The sequence below is a fragment of the Nycticebus coucang genome, chromosome 1 (genome assembly GCF_027406575.1).
Source record: "Nycticebus coucang isolate mNycCou1 chromosome 1, mNycCou1.pri, whole genome shotgun sequence".
Classification (NCBI taxonomy): domain Eukaryota; kingdom Metazoa; phylum Chordata; class Mammalia; order Primates; family Lorisidae; genus Nycticebus; species Nycticebus coucang.
In genome coordinates, this window is record NC_069780.1 from 142,157,732 (window position 1) to 142,177,239 (window position 19,508).

At 41.3% G+C, this 19,508-nt stretch overlaps 1 protein-coding gene across 2 annotated transcripts in view; it reads left to right on the top strand.

Moving 5' to 3' along the window:
* The first annotated feature begins 221 nt into the window (after positions 1-221).
* TRIM23 (tripartite motif containing 23) overlaps positions 222-19,508 on the top strand; it is a 44,103-nt gene continuing 24,816 nt past the window's right edge. Inside the window, exons 1-2 of one of the 2 annotated variants that reach the window (XM_053589718.1) lie at positions 222-388; positions 6,883-7,045. In XM_053589718.1, coding sequence (XP_053445693.1) covers positions 308-388; positions 6,883-7,045 — 244 coding nt within the window. In that variant the 5' untranslated portion in view covers positions 222-307. The remainder of the gene's footprint in view (positions 389-6,882; positions 7,046-19,508) is intronic. The other variant, XM_053589726.1, reaches the window with a different exon arrangement.

The following is a 19,508-nucleotide window of genomic DNA, read 5'->3' on the forward strand; positions in this document are numbered from 1 at the left end:
CGACACTAAATCATTACAGGAGAGGGAGTTTCACCCCCAAATTTTGGGGGAGATCTGTTTCACTCCTTCTTTTTTCCTTGAGGATGTATCTTCCATCAGTTACAAAAATGACAGTGCCCATGCGCCAGGCTATGCAACCAAAAAGCCAGCTAGTGACGGGAGGAGGAGCGAAGAAGTCCAACAGCGCCACGAGCCACACTGCGCCTGTGCGCCAGCAGCGGGCGCCGAGACCTCTGGGTAGGTGGCACGGCCCCGCCTCTCGGTTGAAGGCTCTTGCGGCTGCATCTGAGGTCCTTCTGTTCCCAGGATGACTACCCTGGTTGTAAACAAGCCAGGTGCGGGACTAGACAGTGGCCGGCAGGGAAGCCGGGGGACCGCTGTGGTGAAGGTGAGGGAGTTTGCGTGCTCTGTTCTCCACCATTGGCCTCCCTTCGGTTCATCCTGGAGACAGGGCGACCTCGCCGCGGGCCAGGCTTGGGTGGGCAAGGATGCGCGGCTTCTAGGCTGATTTTTGGCTTTCCAAATCTTGCTCTCTGTTCTGCTAACCTTATCTCCGCTAGCCTGAAGTTGGTTGATCTGTTCATTCCAGATGTCAACATCAACAACGCGGATATTTGTGAAAAGGGGGCATAAGGCCCTGTGGGAGTGACCTGGACCCGTCTTTTTCCTGGTTCTCAGCTTTTAGTTAAACTCAACAGGCATAAATTAATATTGAGCCGTTATAATCTTCAGGTACTACGTTAGGTGTTTTAGCTTATTAGTATCTACGTATGAGGTAGATGTTAATTCCCATTTTACAGGGGGGAAACCAGGTTTAGGTTAACAGTGTGTGGCAGAGTCCCGATTTGACAGGAAAGCCTTTTTCACTATTGGATTTCTGTGACCAGCCATTGGTTATTGGTTGAGCCGCCCTCTTGCCTTTTAGTACAGTCTATCATCATTTTTCAGAAGTCTCCAACTACAGCATAGTTGGGCATTAATACTAGAGTTTATGAATTGCTTTATGCTTGAAGCTTGAGATTCTATCATGTATAAATTCTCCAAAGTGCATTTTTTAAAAGCTCAATTGAAATAAGTGGAACTCATTTTTCTCTTCTACTGTATATATGGAAAGATCTGGAAAGAAGAACTAATCTTGGTGGTTTATAGAGTAACATTAATCTGTAATCTAAGAGATTTGATAATTATTATTCTGCCTGCATATTGGGACCACTGAGGACTTTTAGAACACTGCTGACGCACTCCTTCTGCAATTCTGATTAGGCTGACATAAGTATATTTTTAAAATTCCCAGGAATGATTTTAATGTGTAACCAAAGTTGAGAACCATGGAACCAGATATCTGAAGTTCTTTTATCATCTTGGATAATAGGCACCTATGATTTTTCACTTAATGTTGGTTTTATATACTTGCAACTTAGTATTTCAGTGTTGCTGGTTGTTGATTCAATTGACCTTTAAATATTAATGAAATTGTTCTGAAGGTATACAGCTATCTAAGATGCAGAGTAGCCCTCATTATTAGGCATTTTGTATGGTTGAGATTTATTTATTGAATTGTGCTTTTGCTAAATAGAGAATACGTGCAGAATATTTTGTGAATTGAAGTTTTAAGTTTTATTTTATAATTTGAATGGTTTTCATTGTGATTTCTATTTTTGCTACCTGTTTGCCTTGTAATCTCAAGTGTGTTCCAAAGGCTCATATAACTCCGGTTTGTTACAGGACAGAATTTGATGTATTGGAGTCCACCTTGTTTATTCTCAACATGTACAATGTTCCTGAACTGTGCTACATGGTAGTCCTTTCTGAAAAGATCTTTCTGCTATAATTTGTAGTAGATATGGTGGAATAATTTTTTTACAAAATCTCATTCTTACTTTTACTGATGAAAGCAAGAAGTATTTACTGGAAGATAAAGGTTGAAGCATGTAATATTAAGACTGTGTAAAATGGCCTCTTGCTTAATGACCAGGTTGATGATGACAGCGTTTTTATCATTAAGAAAACCAAACACATGGTTGCACCTGTGGCTCAAAGAAGCAGGTTGCCGGCCCCATATGCCACAGATGGCGAGTTCAAACCCAGCCCTGGCCAGAAACTGCAAAAAAAAAAAAAAAAAGAAAACCAAACACAAAAGTCTGATATTGTGAAATAATTGACATTTAAAAAGGAATCAGAGAAAGTTTCTTTTGCATAGTGAGCCTTCTTAGTCACTTTAAAACATAGTCTAGTTTATTAAAATTTGTTGATTTACATGTAATAAGTTTGAAGCTTTCTTTGCCATTTTAATGAAATATAAAATTAAAAGCTTTTATGCTGTTAGCCACAATTCCTATTCATGGATGCTGAGAAAAGAATATCTTGCTCTATTATTTACTGTGTTGATGGAATATAACTTTATTTTTGGACTCCTGTATTTATTTTACTAATCAATGAAATTTTACTAATGCTTTTTGAAAAATCTGTGGTAGCAGAGTAAGTTCTTTTATCTTTTTTATTATAATTTTTTATTGGAAAAAAATATACAACTTGAAATGAATTTGAGGCAAATTGTGCCATAAGCAGATTTTCTTTAAGTGACTAAACAAAGTTTAAAAGCGAGTAACAGTAAAAGAATGTTTCTGGTGTGGGACCAGCAGTACAAAAAGTGTACAAGTACCTGGATAATACATTTGTTTTGCAATAGTGCAGCTTTTAAGTACATATTGTTGACTGTCCATAGTTCATGCAGTTACAACCCAACACTTCAATAACAGCATGCTGACAGTTCCTAAAAAAAAAAAAAAAAAACTACTTAAAAGAATGCATAACCCAGATATTCCCTCATTTGACCAACTCCATCTAAGTTTAGATGTGCAGAAGGTCTTAGCTATATCCAGAGTAAGCTACGTGCAACATGTTACTTGATCATTTTTCTAAAATAAGGTTTCAGGACAATGACAGTAAGATAAGGATAAAGGAAGAAAACAGAGGAGTAAAGCCCTAATTAGTATACATGCATATTTTTTGACAGTTAACAGATAAGTTATAAATGAAGAAAAGGCAAATGGTGAAGCTTTGCACTTACATAGCCATTGCCATCCTTATCAAACACATGGAATGCGTCTCTAATTTCTTCTTCACTGTCTGTGTCTTTCATTTTTCTTGCCATTATTGTCAGAAATTCAGGAAAGTCAGTTGTGCCATTACGATCAGCATGTACTTTGTTAATTATGTCCTGTAACTCTGCTTCTGTGGGATTCTGCCCAGAAGACCTCATTACAGTTCCCAATTCCTTTGTTGTTATAGTACCATCACTACCCTTGTTAAATAGTGAAAAAACTTCTTTGAATTCTGCAATCTGCTCTTCAGTCAGTTGGTCAGCCATGCTGCAAATGCTACTGGTTTCTGAGAGGCCACCACACAACCACTTGCCTCCCTTGCTCCATTCAGACTAATTCAGGTTCTTTTATTTTGCATAGTTATGATGTCAGAGATATAAGATATGAATGAACTAAGAACAATTTTAATTTGGTTCTTGAAAGTTTATTAACATAAACAAGTTTAATTTGTTATCGTATCACAATAATGAGCATTTATAAAAATACTGTATTCATTTTATAATATCTGATTGTATTATGAATACCTTTTCTGTATATAATTGAAGTTGATAAAGTGAATTTTTTTCTTCTCTTTGTAAAAAATATAGGATAAACTGAAATATGTATGTATATGTATAATAGATATAATTTGTGAGTAGCTATTTCCCATCTATTTCTCTTTTTCATAGGGTATCCATGTTCCATTGTTACTGGTTTCCTGTGTATACTTTCTGAAAGAAAAGATGCTTATATAACAATATTTAAAATTATTCATTTTCTTTCTTGCATTTACATAAAAGTGAATATGCTGTTTATCACTTTTTACTTTGCCTTATTCATATGAAATCATTATGTGTGCATAAAAACTTCCCAAGTCTTCCTCACTAGCCTGTGTAGTTTTATAGCATATGAATGTACCATAATTTATTTTCCAGTCTGATATTGCTGCATGGTTACTTTCTTTATAATCTTTTCCTAACACAATGGTGGTGTTAGGAATAATTTATAGATCTTGACACACGTCTGATATATTTGAAGGATAAATTCCTACAACTGAAATTATTGAGTTATTTAAACTTTAGGGGTTAGTTGCACACATGGAGTCTGTATCACTTAAAAAATTCACAGCAATGGGCGCCGGCCCCATATACCGGAGGTGGCAGGTTCAAACCCAGTCCTGACCAAAAAAAAAGAAAAAAAATTCACAGCAATATATAAGAATATCTGCTTTCTGATACCTTCAGGTTTAGTCTGATTTCAGATCTAATCTGAAATGTATCATAATTTGCATTTCTCTTATGAATTAGGTGAAACAACTTTTCATGTATTTTTTTTTTTTTTTTGCAGTTTTTGGCTGGGGCTGGGTTTGAACCCACAACCTCTGCTATATGAGGCCGGCGCCCTATCCTTAAGCCACAAGAGCCACCCAACTTTTCATGTATTTGAAGAGTTGATTTCCTTTTTTTGTAACCTATGTTACACTTTAGTTTCTTTTGAACCATACTAACATAAAAGGCAATTATAAATTATCTGTTTATTTACAGTGAAAGATGTTTACATCTCGAGAGCTAAGACCAAAATAATTGCAGGGTTAAATTTAAAATTGTAATGGAAGGCTGGGCGTGGTGGCTCACCTCTGTAATCCCACCACTTGGGAGGCAAAGGGGGGATGGATTGGCTGAACTCATGAGTTCAAGACCAGCCTGAGCAAGAGTCAGGCCCCTGCCAGCTCTCAAAAATAGCCGGGCATTGTGGTGGGCGCCTGTAATCCCAGCTAGAACCCAAGGATCACTTAAATCCAAGAGTGTGAGCTAAGATGCCATGGCACTCTACCAAGGGCAACAAAATGAGACTGTAATGGATTTAGTCTGGTTTCTACCCTACTGCACCCTTCAGGTCCTAAGTGTCTATTTTTATTTTTAGTTTTTTTGGACTTTATTTAAGCATGTAGGAGGTGCTTGGTATTATGAATACCCTGTTCTTGAAGGCTCTTTGGTTTAACAGGGAAAGACAGGTTGAAAGACCAACTAAGGTATTAAGGTGTTTTGGCTGTTACAGTAGACATTTATCCAAAGTAGTTGGGGGACTGATGGATTGTATATTCATTTTCTCAGTATTAGCATAAGGAAAAAAGAGTCATGAAACAGTGATGTTCTGGGAACCAAATGTAAGCTGTTTGATATAGTTGGAGCTTAGGGTCTGAAGGATGTGACAGTGAAGTAGTAGGACAGGGCCAGATTGCAGCAGGTCTTGAATGACAGACACAGGAGTTTGGGTTATGATTGAATAGTTCGATGTAAGTATTTTTTTAAAAAGTTAATTAATGGCTCAGCGCCTATGGCTCAAGTGGCTAAGGCGCCAGCCACATATACCTGAGCTGGAGGATTTGAGTTCAGCCCGGGCTCGCCAAGCAACAGTGACGGCTGCAACCAAAAAATAGCTGGGTGTTGTGGCAGGTGCCTGTGCTCCCAGCTACTTGGTAGGCGGAGGCAGGAGAATCGCTTGAGCCCAGGAGCGGGAGGTTGCTGTGAGCTGTGATGCCATAGCACTCTACCTAGGGTGATAGTTTGAGGTTCTGTCTCTAAAAAAAAAAAAAAAAAAAAGTTAATTGATTATGATTGCAAAACACTATAGATGTACTTTATAAGCACTGAAAATGCTTTATTGCTGTAAATAGTTTGTTATTTACAAAACATAAACTTATGGACCTGAGAATCAAATAATCAGATTTTGATAGCTTTTACATACTTATAACTGGACAAAATATTTTCTAATCTAGAGCTGTATTTATTAATAGAGAATGGGAATTGAAATTTAAGGTGATTGCTTTTCTTCTTTACATTGTTTGATGCAAATGGATATTAGAAGATATATGAAATTACTTGTAGTCTTTTGTTAATAAGTTCCTTATCATATTACAAAAGCAGTTGTAATCTCGTTCCATTTTAGATTATTTTTGTTAAAGTTAATGATGGCTTACTGGGGTTAGGTAGTTGTAAGGAAATTGCTTAAAAACCTAACTTCAGTAGATATATATTGTTTTTATAGATTCAGATGTAATGAGTCAAGGTGTGATTTTCAAAAGATAAAGATAATGTTAGGCTGGGCGCAGTGGTTCATGCCTGTAATCCCAGTATTCTGGGAGGCTGAGGCGGGCAGATCCCCTGAGCTCAGGAGACCAGCCTGAGCTACAGTGAGACCCCATCTCTTAAAAAAAAAAAAAAAAAAAAAAAAAAAAAAATATATATATATATATATATATATATATATATATATATCTAGGTGTTGTGGCGGGTGCCAGTAGACCTAGCTACTTGGAAGGCTGAGAAAAGAGAATCTCTTGAGCCCAAGAGTCTGAGGTTGCTGTGAGCTGTGATGACACAGCACTCTACCAGGGGCAACAAAGTGAGACTCTGTCTCAAAAAAAAAGGATGATGTGAATTTACAATATTATCGTTGTCTCTAATAGTTAATATCCAAGGAGATTTGACTATGATATCATTTTGGCAGGGTTTTTCAGATGGATTTGCTAAAAAGTGATTTAAGGTATTATAGCCTAGACAGGTTTTTTTTGCAGTTTTTGCCTGGGGCTGGGTTTGAACTTGCCACCTCCGGCATATGGGGCCGGCCCTCTACTCCTTTGAGCCACAGATGCTGCCTCAGGTTTTTTTTTTTTTTTTTCACGGAGTAATAAAGTAATAATGTTGATTCAATGTATTCGATTGGTTTTCTTTAGAACCTAAAATATGTTTTTAAATTAGTTAAAGAACATGTCACATGTTTCTTTTTCAAATATTAGGTGCTGGAATGTGGAGTTTGTGAAGATGTCTTTTCTCTACAAGGAGATAAAGTTCCTCGCCTTCTGCTTTGTGGCCACACTGTCTGTCATGACTGTCTCACCCGCCTACCTCTTCATGGAAGAGCAATCCGTTGCCCATTTGATCGGCAGGTGACAGACCTAGGTAAGAAAATTATTTGTATAGATTTAAGATTAAAAATTAATCACGTAATACCAATGTCATAGAAAATAATTTTCTTCCACTTGGTTTTTGAGATGATAAAATTCTGAGGTTTCAGAAAGCCTTAGTTTCTGTTAAGGTCAATGGACTACCTGTAAACTATTTCCCACACTTAGTTACTAATTTTATTTCATCTTCTGAGGTATTTATATTCAATACTTATATGTAAAGGGCTTTAAGACACCAGGAAAAAACATGTTGTATTTATTTATTTATTTATTTATATTTGAGACAGAGTCTCACTTTTTCACTGTCAGTAGAGTGCTGTGTTGTGGTAGCTTGCAGCAACCTCAGACTCTTGGGCTAAAGTGATCCTCTTGCCTCAGTTTTTCTTTTTTAGTAGAGATAGGGTCTGGGCTGGGCTCTGTAGTGGCTCATGCCTGTAAATCGTAGCACTCTGAGAGTCCAAGGTGGGTGAATTGTCTGAGTAAGAGCGAGAACTTGTTTCCAAAAAATAGCTGGGTCTTGTGGTGGGCACCTATAATCCCAGCTACTGGGGAGGCTGAGGCAAGAAAATTGCTTGAGCCCAGGAGGAGTTTGAGATTGCTGTGAGCTGTGACACCACTGGTACTCTACTGAGTGTGACAAAGTGAGACTCTGTCTCAAAAACAAACAAAAAAGTAGAGATGGGGGTCTCACTCTTGCTCATCAGGCTGGTCTCGAAGTTAGGGTTAGGGTTAAGGTTAGGCTAAGACAAGAGAATCTCTTGAGCCCAAGAGTCTGAGGTTGCTGTGAGCTGTGATGCTACAGTGCTCTACCAGTGATCTGCCTGCCTCGGCCTCACAAGAGTGTTAGGATTACAGGTGTGAGCCACCACTCCTGGCCTATTCAAAGAAACAAAAATTTTCAAAAATTAAAAATTTAAAATGATTAATTTTTTTCATAGAGTAAATATTGTTAATACTAGTATTAACTTTAAGAATTTGAGCAGTTTTGAGGAATCTGAAACTTGAACCTTGTGTGGTGGAATTCTCCTGTCTGGAGTCACACGCACAAATTCCTAGGGAGCTGTTAAACTTCGCTAGTTCACTGTGGAGTAACCACTACTGGCTTTAATCTACTCTGAGGAATGGATGGGAGAGAGGCATTTTCCTGTCATCACCACCATAGTAGACTTTCCTCTGTGATAAGGGATATATGCCCTCCGGCCCATGTCTTAGGGCTAGAGCTGTTCCCTAGGTCTCTGCCCCAGTCAAATGCAAATTTCCACAGTGGGTATCTGCTTTATCTGTTTAATGGGCAGGAAATGACCTAGAAGATGTATCTTTTCTAGGACTTGCCATTGTCTCTTCTATGGCCATTATTTTCCATGGAGTATTCACAAACTCAGCCAGGGGTATTTGTGTAAGCCAGGCATCCTCAAACTTTTTAAACAGGGGCCAGTTCACTGTCCCTCAGACCATTGGAGGGCCGGACTATAGTTAAAGAAAAAAACAAAACTATGAGCAAATTCCTATGCACACTGCACATATCTTATTTTGAAGTAAAAAAACAAAATGGGAACAAATACAATCACACCGGCATGTGGCCCACAGGCTGCAGTTTGAGGACCCCTGGTGTAAGCTGTATCCCTAATAGGCCAGTGTTTCAGGAAAGGCTGGAAACTTGTTCAGATAAGAAATTTAGCAATGGCTGTCTTAAAGGTGAAGTAGCTGACTTACTTTTCTTTGTTCCAGCTCCTTCAGCTTGCTTTTTAATTTCCCCTTTTCTCTGGGGGTGCCCTCCCCTGCCAAGAATGGGGTCTTTGGTCCCCATTCTGTCTTCAGAGATAGAGTCTTACTTTGTCACCTTTGGTAGAGTGCTGCGGCATCGTAGTGTATTTATAGAGTGCGAGATTTTAAAGGACTACCACAGACATCAATTAATTAAAGCCAATTTTAGGAGTCTTTATTACGTTGGCCAACTGACTTTCCCTCTACGTGGATACAGAGGGAACAGCACAGGCTATGAAAAGAGAAGGGTTTATATAGGGTAAATTATACTATCAGGTGCTACATGCAATCCAGCCAGCCAGCCAGCAAGGAAGCAAGCAAGCAAGCAACTGACTTTTGTCATCGGTTTATTACAAAAGCAAAAAGCATTACAACACTTGCAGTTACAATAGTCACAGATCACAAGTCACAGATCACAAGACTGAGTAGGGAAACAATTTTACTCTGAACAATGGGTCAGGCAATAATTGCAGTGTCATACTGGTGGTTACTCTGTTCTTTAATTTTTTTATTTTAGCTATTTTACTTCCTTCTTCCAAGCAAGGGCAAGGGGTTACAGGGGGTAACTCCTGTCTTATCCCACCTGACTCCCCCCTTCTGATTCCTGGTGAAGTAAATCTTTGTTTCATCCTCTTCATCATCTTGCATTATATTTTTATAATGGGTTCTTAAGACCAGCAATTTTACTGCCTGTGCTTGTTTTTGAATGTATGAAGTTAGACAATTTATTATACGTGGCTCAAAAGTTAATCCCAATAAAATGAGAATAAGGGGGCCTTCAATCACCAAAGGAGCGTTAACCAGGGTGACCACTGAAACATTACTTCATACCAATTCTTTGGCCCTAGTTCAGCCCCTCTCTCTTTTAGTCTCTTTTTTACTTCAGCCATGCTATTCTTTATGACTCCTGAATTCTTAGTGTAGAAACAACAAGTTTCTCCCAAGGCCGCGCAAAGCCCTCCTTGCTTTAAAAACAGGAGATCAAGGCTCTTCTATTCTGAAGAACTACGTCTGCTAGGGAATTTAGTGAAGCTTCCAATCTTGTCACAGATCATTCCATTGCCTTTATTTCTTTATCTTATTATCTGAGTAAGAGCCTTGAAATTTCCTCCTTCCTTTATTAGGGCAGCTACACCTATTGCAGTTGATCCAGCTATTCCAGTTCCTACCAGTGCAAGTATTAAAACTGGTGCCCTTTTTCTACGGAAATGTTCTGATAAATCTCCTGAATTTAATCCCAAATGTCCCTGCCCTTTATCCCCAGAGTAATAATATACTTGGGGTAAAATATGGACTAAAATGCAAAGAGTAGGGATCTTTTCTAAATATATGCAACTTAAACAAGGGTAATCCTAGTAGTACATGCAAACCGGGATCCATCCAGTATTTTAAGAACATACCCTTCACTGGAGGATGGCGGGGTTAACACAGTGAGCCAGGAAGTGTTATAGGGTGATTCCTTTAAAATAAACCCTAACGCTTTTATACAGAATCCTTTCCCTTGCAAATGCCCTAAAGTCAATTGAGGTTCTTCTCCCCCATCTACAGTGGGCTTGGTATTCTTCATATGTTATATTTTTGTTTTGATCACTCTCTTCTCCTATACTCCCATTTATTCCCAGACCCATATAACATGGAGGGGCAGGGTTTAAACAAAGCCAACAATTTCTAGTAATATTAGGGTTACTACTATTTATATACTGGAATACTGCACCTAACATACTTAATAAAGGGGATGTTGGAAGTTGGGGTGTAGCTGTACGGCAGGGTGCCACTGTAGTTGTTAATTAGGTTAGGGGGGAAGGAGGAGGAGAAGAGGGTTGTATAGGCCAATAGGATTATAACTTCTCCTGGGCAAGAATCTCTGAATGGTAAAAGAAGTTCCAGGATGATTCTCTGTACATCTAAGTTTTAGTCCCCACGTATGTTCTGTTTCCCACCCAATTCCATTCTGCTGCCATTTGAATACTTTTATACTAATAGGATTACAAATTCCTGGGAATTCCTGATCATATTGGTGAATGCATTTCCTTTCCCTTCCAGCAAGAGACGTGTACGTGTCTGTATTTTTCCAAGGGGCTAAGGTTTCACAGCCCCACCTAGCACAGTGACATTGATTTCCCTTATCACGATCTTTATTCTCTATACTGGGGCAGGCATAATATTGAATACCCCATAACCCTTTTTTAGCTGTTTATGTTCCACACCCAAATGTTTCCACACAGAAAACATTTCTCGCTTCCCTCTCTCTTCTCGCTTCCCTTGGGGAATATTCCATTGGGGTGGGTCTACATTGAGGGGAAATAGATCACAAAGGTCAATGGAAAATATAGGCTGACTAACAGTATGTAATCTCTTAACAAGTCCTCCATCATAGGTGTGTGTAAGCTCCCAAGTGTAGTTTACTGGGGCAAGAATTAATTCTTCCCAACATGTCTGCCTCCTTTTCTATGGTTAGCCACCCCTTCCAGTATCTGTCTCCACAAAAAGCTCCTATAATCAAGAGTCCCTAGCGAGTTTTATCTTTAGGTGGTCCTCGGTGCAAGTCACATGCCATTTTTCCTTGGGCAGGGGTTCTGCTTTTTTTACTTGGGAGCAATGGATCCAATGGTGTCCTCCAGCCACCTTCACAGCAGTAGGAATAGACAAGATGATAGGTAAAGGTCCATCCCAATGAGCCTCTGGAGTCCCAGGAGAATGTCTCTTAATCCACACTAAATCTCCTGGCTGCAAAACATGGGGTGTTTTTTCATTAGCATGTATGGCTTTTACTATGTCATTCACTTGACGTGAAGACACCTGCAAGGCCTGCAAAGACTTCAGGAGAGAATGCACAGTGAACTCAGCTAATTTTTCATAACCCAACCAGGAGATAAGGGGTGGGGGCCTTCCAAACATAATTTCGTAGGGTGTTATTCCTTTTATGTAAGGAGTATACTGTACATGCAAAAGGGCAAAGGGAAGGAGGCCTACCCAATTCTCGCCAGCCTCCAGCTGTAACTTACTCAGCGTTTCTTTGAGTGTTCTATTCATTCTTTGTACCTGTCCTGAGCTCTGTGGTTTATATACACAATGCAATTTCCAGATGATTCCTAGTAGTTTAGCCAATGTCTGGGTAATCTAGGCGATAAATGCCAGTCCGTTGTTGGACCCCAGTTTTTGTGGCAGTCCAAATCTGGGGATAATTTCTGCTAATAACTTTTTAGCCACTATCTGAGCAGTTTCGGTTTTTGTAGGGTATGCCTCAGTCCATCTGGAATAAGTGTCAACAAAACCCAGTAAATATTTGTACCCATACTGAGAAGGCCCTACCTCAGTGAAGTCTAATTCCCATTGTTCACCTGGGACTTCATCACGGAGTCTGGTTCCATCTGGTACTGCTGATCTAGCAGTAGCATTTACCTTTGCACACACCTGGCATTGGCAAGCAATTTTCTTGGCCATACTCTGTAGGTGGGGCATGTAGTAATTTTTTTGGAACGACTCAGTGAGTTTAGTACCCCCAAGACCTGGCTATGAAGTTCTCTCCCTAATTGTTTTGGAATTAGTATGTGATGATCTGGGAGAATTTTCCATCCAGTTGAGGTGTCCTGGACCTGCAATTTGTTTCCTAAACTCTGTTCCTCTTCTGTGTAATGCAGGGAAGCTGGGAAAGTTTGGTGGGGCAGAGCTGGTAAAATGTTAAGGGGTTCCACGGTCTCTTTAGCAACCTCCCATGCCACTTGATCAGCATAGGCATTCCCTTTTGTAATGGGAGTGTCCTTAGTTTGATAACCCCAGCAATGTATGATGGCTACTTTTATCGATAACCACATAGCTTCTAAAAGGGCCAAAATTTCCTCTCGATTTTTTTATTTCTTTCCCTCCCAAAGTCAAAAAGCTTCTCTCTTTATATCATGCTCCATGGGTGTGAACAGTTGGCAAAAGCATATCTGCTATCAGTGTAAATATTTACAATTTTACCCTTTCCTCAATGCAGAGCCTGAGTCACAGTGATGAGTTCAGTCCGCTGGGCAGAAGTTCCATGGCCCAAAGTTTGGGCCCATATAACATGGTCCTGAGTCACCACTGGAGGCCCCCCCCCCCCCCGCATACCTTATTCCTTGGAGTACGTAACTACTTCCATCAATAAACAAGTCCACTGCTTCTGGATCCCACCATGGCTCATCCCGCCAAGTCTGTCTTCAAGCACTACAGTGTTTCCAGCACGTCTGGACAGTAGTACTGGGGCTCAGAAGGGTTGTCGTCCCGGAGCAGGGTGGCTGGGTTGAGGGCTGACGAGGAATAGAATGTGGGGTATGTCTAACAAAAGAGCTTGATACTGAGTTATCCTGGCATTTGAGAGCCACCTGTCTGGGGGACTGGGTAACAGTGCTTCTACAGACTGTGGAGCCACAATCTGAAGATTCTGTCCCATGGTAAGCTTAGATGCCTCCGCCACTAGCATGGCGGTAGCAGCCACTGCCTGTGGGCAATTTGGTTATCCTGCTGCCACTGGATCTAGTCTTTTTTGAGAGATATGCTACTGGCTGCTTCCAGGGCCCCAAAGTCTGAGTCAATACTCCCTTTGCTATGCCCTGAGTCTCAGTCACATATAGTTGAAATGGCTTATGGAGGTTGGGGAGGGCTAAGGCTGGGGCCTAACTAGGGCCTTCTTTAGGATGTCGAAAGCCTGTCTTTCAGTCAGTATCTGTCCATACTAGTTCATTCCCTTTTCCTCCAGTACATGCATAGTGAGGTTTTGCTATTTTGGGGAAACCTGGGATCCAGAGCCACAGTACCCCACTGTGCCCAGGAATTCCCGCACCTGCCTCTTGGTTTTTGGCTAGGGTATCTGAAGGATTGCCCGAACTCGTGCTTGCGACAATGCCTGTTTTCCCTCATGCAACTCATAGCCCAAATATGTGGCCATCGGAGTGCACAGTTGTGCTTTTTTACCCGACACTTAATATCCCAGCTTCTGGAGGATTTGTAATAAATCGTGGGTGGCCATCTGACACATTGCCAGGTCCCTTGCTGCCACCAGCAGGTCATCCACATATTGGAGCAACAGGACCTCAGGGTGCTGGCTCTGGTAAGGGTGGAGGTCCTGGCTGAGGGCTTCATTAAACAAGGTGGGGGAATTCTTAAAGCCCTGGGGGAGTCTGGTCCAGATTAATAGTTCAGTAAAGGGTCCCTCAGGGTCTGTCCAGTCAAAAGCAAATATGGGTAGACTTATCCTCACTAAAGGGAGTGAAAAGAAAGCGTCAGATCCAACACAGTGTAAAATTGATGACTTGGAGGCAGCAGACTCAGCAATGTATAGGGATTCGGGACAGTTGGGTGGATTGTTTCCACTCATTTATTCACCTCTCACAGGTCCTGTACTGGCCTATAATCATTAGTCCCAGGTTTTTGGACAGGCTAAAGAGGCGTGTTCCATGCCAGTTGGCATGGTTTTAAAATTCCTGCTTCCTGGAGTCCTTTGATGTGCATGGCTATTCTTTGCCTTGCCTTTAAGGTGATGGGATATTGTTTTATCCTTACAGGTTCAGCTGTACTCAGTAATTGAACTATATAATAGGGGGTTGGTGGACAGCCAGCCCGGGAGAGTTAGTCTCCGCCCATACCCCTGGTACTTCTTGCTGTAATTCCTTAAGGAAGGGCGATGGTGTTGTGGACTTATCAGTACCCATGAGGTTGTATTCTTCTGATATTGGACATGTCACCAATATTGCTGAAGGAGATTGATCATGTGGTGGCTTAATAGTTAATTCCGCCCCATCTTCTCCAAAGGAGATTGTAGCTTGTAGTTTGCAGAGTAGATCCCTACCTAATAAGGGGTAGGGACAATCAGGCATGACTAGGAATGAATGGGTAATAGTCCCGTTTTCCAAATTACTTATTTTTGTGTTAGTCCAGGAATAAGCCTTTGTCTTGCCTGTGGCCCCTTGTATAGGAGTCTGATGGTTCGAAAGGGAGCCCATTGTCTCTTGTAAAACTGAATAAGTTGTCCCGGGATCTACCAAAAAATTTACAGGATGGCCCCCTACTTCCATCATTACCGTAGGCTCCTGAGGGCCAAGGGGAATGGAGCCTCGGCCCCGTCAATCTAATTCTAACAGAACTGGAGCAGAAGGTTCTTTGTTAGTGTCCTTCTTTCTTTTGAGGCATTCATTCTTTCAATGTCCTAATTCCTTACAGTAAGGACACTGGTCAGACCTCAAAGGGGTGCGGGTTCTTCTACCTACATCCTGTCCACTCGGGGCCCATCTGTTTCTTTTGAAATGGGAGTTTTGTCTCTGATTCCCCTGTTGCTCTTCTAGGGTGGTGACCAACACCTTGGCTATTTTCTTGGAATGTTGGGTTTCCATATCGTCCCGATTGTTATAAATTCTTTGAGCAACCTCTACCAACTCAGATAGGAGCTTTCCCTCAAATCCCTCAGTCGTCTGCAACTTCTTCTTTATATCTGGGGCCGACTGAGAGACAAAAGCAATATTAATGGCCCTCCTATTTTCAGGAGCCTCCGCGTCTATAGGTGTATACAGATGATAGCCTCCATTAGCCGCTCTACAAAGGCAGCAGGTGTCTCATCTGACCTCTGAATAGTCTCACTCACTCTAGAGAGGTTGGTGGGCTTCCAGGCTGCAGCCCTGAGCCCCTTCAGCTGAGTCTGGCGATAATTGATGAGAGCCCCCTTACCTGCATCCGTGTTAGGGTCCCAAGATGGCCTTGTGCTGAGAAAAACCACCCGTTTTCTTCAGGGTCAGTGGTAGGTTGGTCATTGTGCCCCAAAATGTGCTTCCAAGCTTCCCTCAAAATTCTTTCTCTTTCCTCTGAGGTGAACAACGTTTGCAACAGCTGTTGACAGTCATCCCAGGTCGGTGGGTGGGTATAAAATACTGATTCTGGTAAAGAAATTAAAGCCTGGAGTTGATCAGAAAAGGATGGATTCTGCTGCTTCCAATTATAAAGATCACTAGTAGTGAAAGGAACATAAACCAAGTATGGGACTGCATCCCCATCAGCTGTAGGTTGAAATGTCTGCCGTAAGGGCAGAATAGGGGTAGGGGGTGGTTGAGCTGGCAAGCCTGCCTCAGGTAAAGGGTCCATTTAACTAGGGGTGGCTTGGTAGGGATGCCCACTTCGAGTATGTAGGGGGCTGGGTATATGGTCTGGAGTTAATTGACCTGAGGCAGGTGGGGAATTTGGGGGAGTATTCTAGATCTGACTCAGGAGCTGTAGGAGGACCTGGAGGGTGTCTTCCTATGGATCCAGAAAGTTCCCAGTCATCAGAACTATCCCGTAAAACCGGATACAATTTGCCTTTTCCTTTTTCCTTCCCTTTTGTTCCTACAATTCCCCCATCCTTTTCTTGGCACCCCTTCTGATTTGGGACTTTTCTAGGCTGGTTCACTAGAATAGTTTTATTCCTTTTATTCTTTGTACAAATTTTCAGATAGGGTGGATCATCAATACAAGTATCAATCCATACTAAAATATAAGGAATTTGGTCCAGGTGCCCTGGGTTTTCAAAAATAATCCTCTTGACCTGATATGCTATTTGTAATAGCATATATAGTAGTACATATATATGTAGTAGCATAGATTTGTAGTACTCTCAGAGGGCCAATCTACTGTGAAAGTTGGCCACTCAGATTCACATAAAGTTTCTTTAAAAAGGAGCATTAACTTTATATCATAAAAGAGAGCTCTTTGTCTAAAGTCTTCAAAATTTTCTAAAATACAAGAAAGGGGGGTATTTGCAGAGGATGACTGTCCATGTTTTATAATAATCTATAACCTTTCCCAGTGTAATCGACGATCTATCAGTAGGTGATGGTTAGGCCCCCGATTTAGGTAGAAGCAAAAAGCCTTTTTTGCTAAGGGTTCCAATAATGTTATACTAGCCAAGTCTTGGAGGGTTTGAACCTGTATCCTCAATGACTTGTTTCTGGTCCTAGGTAGATAGGGGATCCTAAGGGGGTAAGTTAAAAGGGGCAGATTTGAAGAGTCCATTGGTTCCAAAAGCTGATGGTGTATTGGGTAAACAATATAAGAGGCATAAAGTCCTGAAAGATCCCAATGTTGTGGGAATCGGTGCTGCAGAGGAAAAGTCTGCAACTGAAATGTCAGAGAGAGGGGAGACTGCAGCTCACTCAGGCATGCAGTCCCTAACTTTATTTCTTGCAAGCTTATATACCCTTAACAATATTAAGTTCTGCATGTACACATTCTAATAATAAAACTAATTGGCAGCCAATGGTTTATATGATAAGAGTACAAAGAAACCATATAGAGCAACCACAAAAACTTATTCAGCCGTTTGAGAAAACAGGTGCAACATGTGACTGAAATGTGCATTAACTTACCTTGTTTTCCACTCTCAAGGCCCCTTCCAGGAAATTCCAGAGACAGCCAGACTCTGCTTACAGAGTTTGCCTCCTTCCTGTATGACTAGCTTGCTAATCAGTTCGGAGGGTCTTAAAGGAACATCCCTTCACGTGGACTCTGAGAAAGCTTCTTCAAACATAAGTCAATGGCACTTGAAGTTACATTGAGGTTACATCCCAATATTCTCTCAGGAGAACAAATACTACCCTTATTATATCAACAGGATGGGAGTCAATTGTTCTCCCGTGTCCTGCCCCAGTGGGAAAGGGGAAGGGATGAAAGAATAGGTGGACCAATAAGTCTCCTGGATGGGAATTTTGGATCCACCAAGGAATTAATCTAAGTTATGCCATCCTTGTGTCCAGCACCCTGGCAGATGCCATACATAAGCTCCTCTTTCAGAGGTACATCTATCTCTGCTGTTAAAAGAGCAATGAATGTGTTGGGGAAAACAATACAAGCAATGAACTGGGGGGTAAAAACGTTTAAAAAGGGACCTAACTTCCTCAGAAAGGACCTGTCCTATTGTAGAAAAGAGAGTAAGGTCCAACCTTAATGGGGCTATTCACAAAAAAGTATGGATTAGAGCACAAATAGTCCTAATAATTAGATAGGACCCAGCCAGTGCAGTTCTTTCAGTATGAGTCCATGACACAGGGGTCACGGTGTATATTCCGATAGTAAACCCTATACCAGCAACCCCTAACATAATCCAAGAAATAATATAGGGTGGAATTAGCAAATGATGGTGGTGGATCTCTTGGGATCATGTAAACAAACTGAAAGAAAGGTAAAGAGACAGATTTCATCAGGATGAAAATCAGAACGAGTTCCTTGTAAAAGAAGATCAGAAACCTAAGAAATTATGTGTTCAACAGAATCTGACACTGGACAAGTCCAGCATTCTATAAGACAAGTTCAAACTGTGAAAAATGATAGGTCAAACAGATGACATGAAACAAAGAATACACTAGAGTTGCACCTCATCTACCTTTTTAAACTCGATCTTGGCAATAGGCTGGGCCATATAAATCTGGTACGGGGTTAACCTGAGGGTAGATTTTGCCGCTTAGCCACATGATAGAGTCGTGGACCAGAGCACAACCTGAGGACCAATTTTGCCATATGACAGGGTCGTGGACCAGAGTACAACCTGAGGACCAGTTTCGCCACTTAGCCTTATGACAGGGTCGTGGACTAGGACTGCTTCCCCTCAACACACACCATTCACTCACTCACATTCAACATTTAATAGACCTGACTTGGGCTCCCTAACGAGCCCCCAGACGATCACTGAGCTGCATCCGGCCATGTATGTGATCTTTGACTTACCGGTAAGAACCGAGACCCAGAGCACTCCTTTCTTTCTTTTAATTGTATTTAATTTAAAGAGAGTTGAGCCCAAGGGTCCAGGCCGGCCTCAATCTGGGCTGCGGTACATCTCTCAGTGGCCACCCCCTGGAAAGAGACCGGGCTGTCCCTGGTCATGCCTGGTTTGTCTAGGTGGCCCCACTCTAGGGAAAATCCCTGGAAATCTCGCTGGGGCCTCCAGATGTTATACAGTGCGAGGTTTTAAAGGACCACCAGAGACATCAATTAATTAAAGCCAATTTTAGGAGTCTTTATTAGATTGGCCAACCTTGAATGTTACTCTACGTGGATACAGAGGGAACAGCACAGGCTGTGAAAAGGGAAGGGTTTATATAGGGTAAATTATCTATACTATCAGGTGCTACATGCAATCCAGCAAGCAACTGACTTTTGTCATCGGTTTGTTACAAGAGCAAAAAGCATTACAGCACTTGTAGTTACAACAGTCACAGATCACAAGACTAAGTAGGAAAACAATTTTACTCCGAACAGTGGGTCAGGCAATAATTGCAGTGTCATACTGGTGGCTACTCTGTTTGTTCTTTTAATTTTTTTATTTTAGCTACTTTACTTCTTTCTTCCAAGGAAGGGCAAGGGGTTACGGGGGTTTCTTATCCCACCTCAATAGCTAAAAGCAACCTCCAACTCTTGGGCTCAAGCAATTCTCTTGCCTCAGCCTTCCAAGTAGCTGGGACTACAGGCACCTGTCACAACGCCTGGCTATTGTTTTTTTTTTTTTTAAAGAGGGAGTCTCACTCTTGCTCAGGCTGGTCTCAAACTCGTTGAGCTCAGCACCCGCCTCAGCCTCCCAGAGTGCTATGATTACAGGCATGAGCCACCACATCCAGTGTGTTCCCCCTTTTTGAAGAGTGCTTTACCTTTTTTATATTAATACCACAGTGTTGGGGGCCGTGGGAATGTTTAGCCAGACTTGAAATTTATGACAG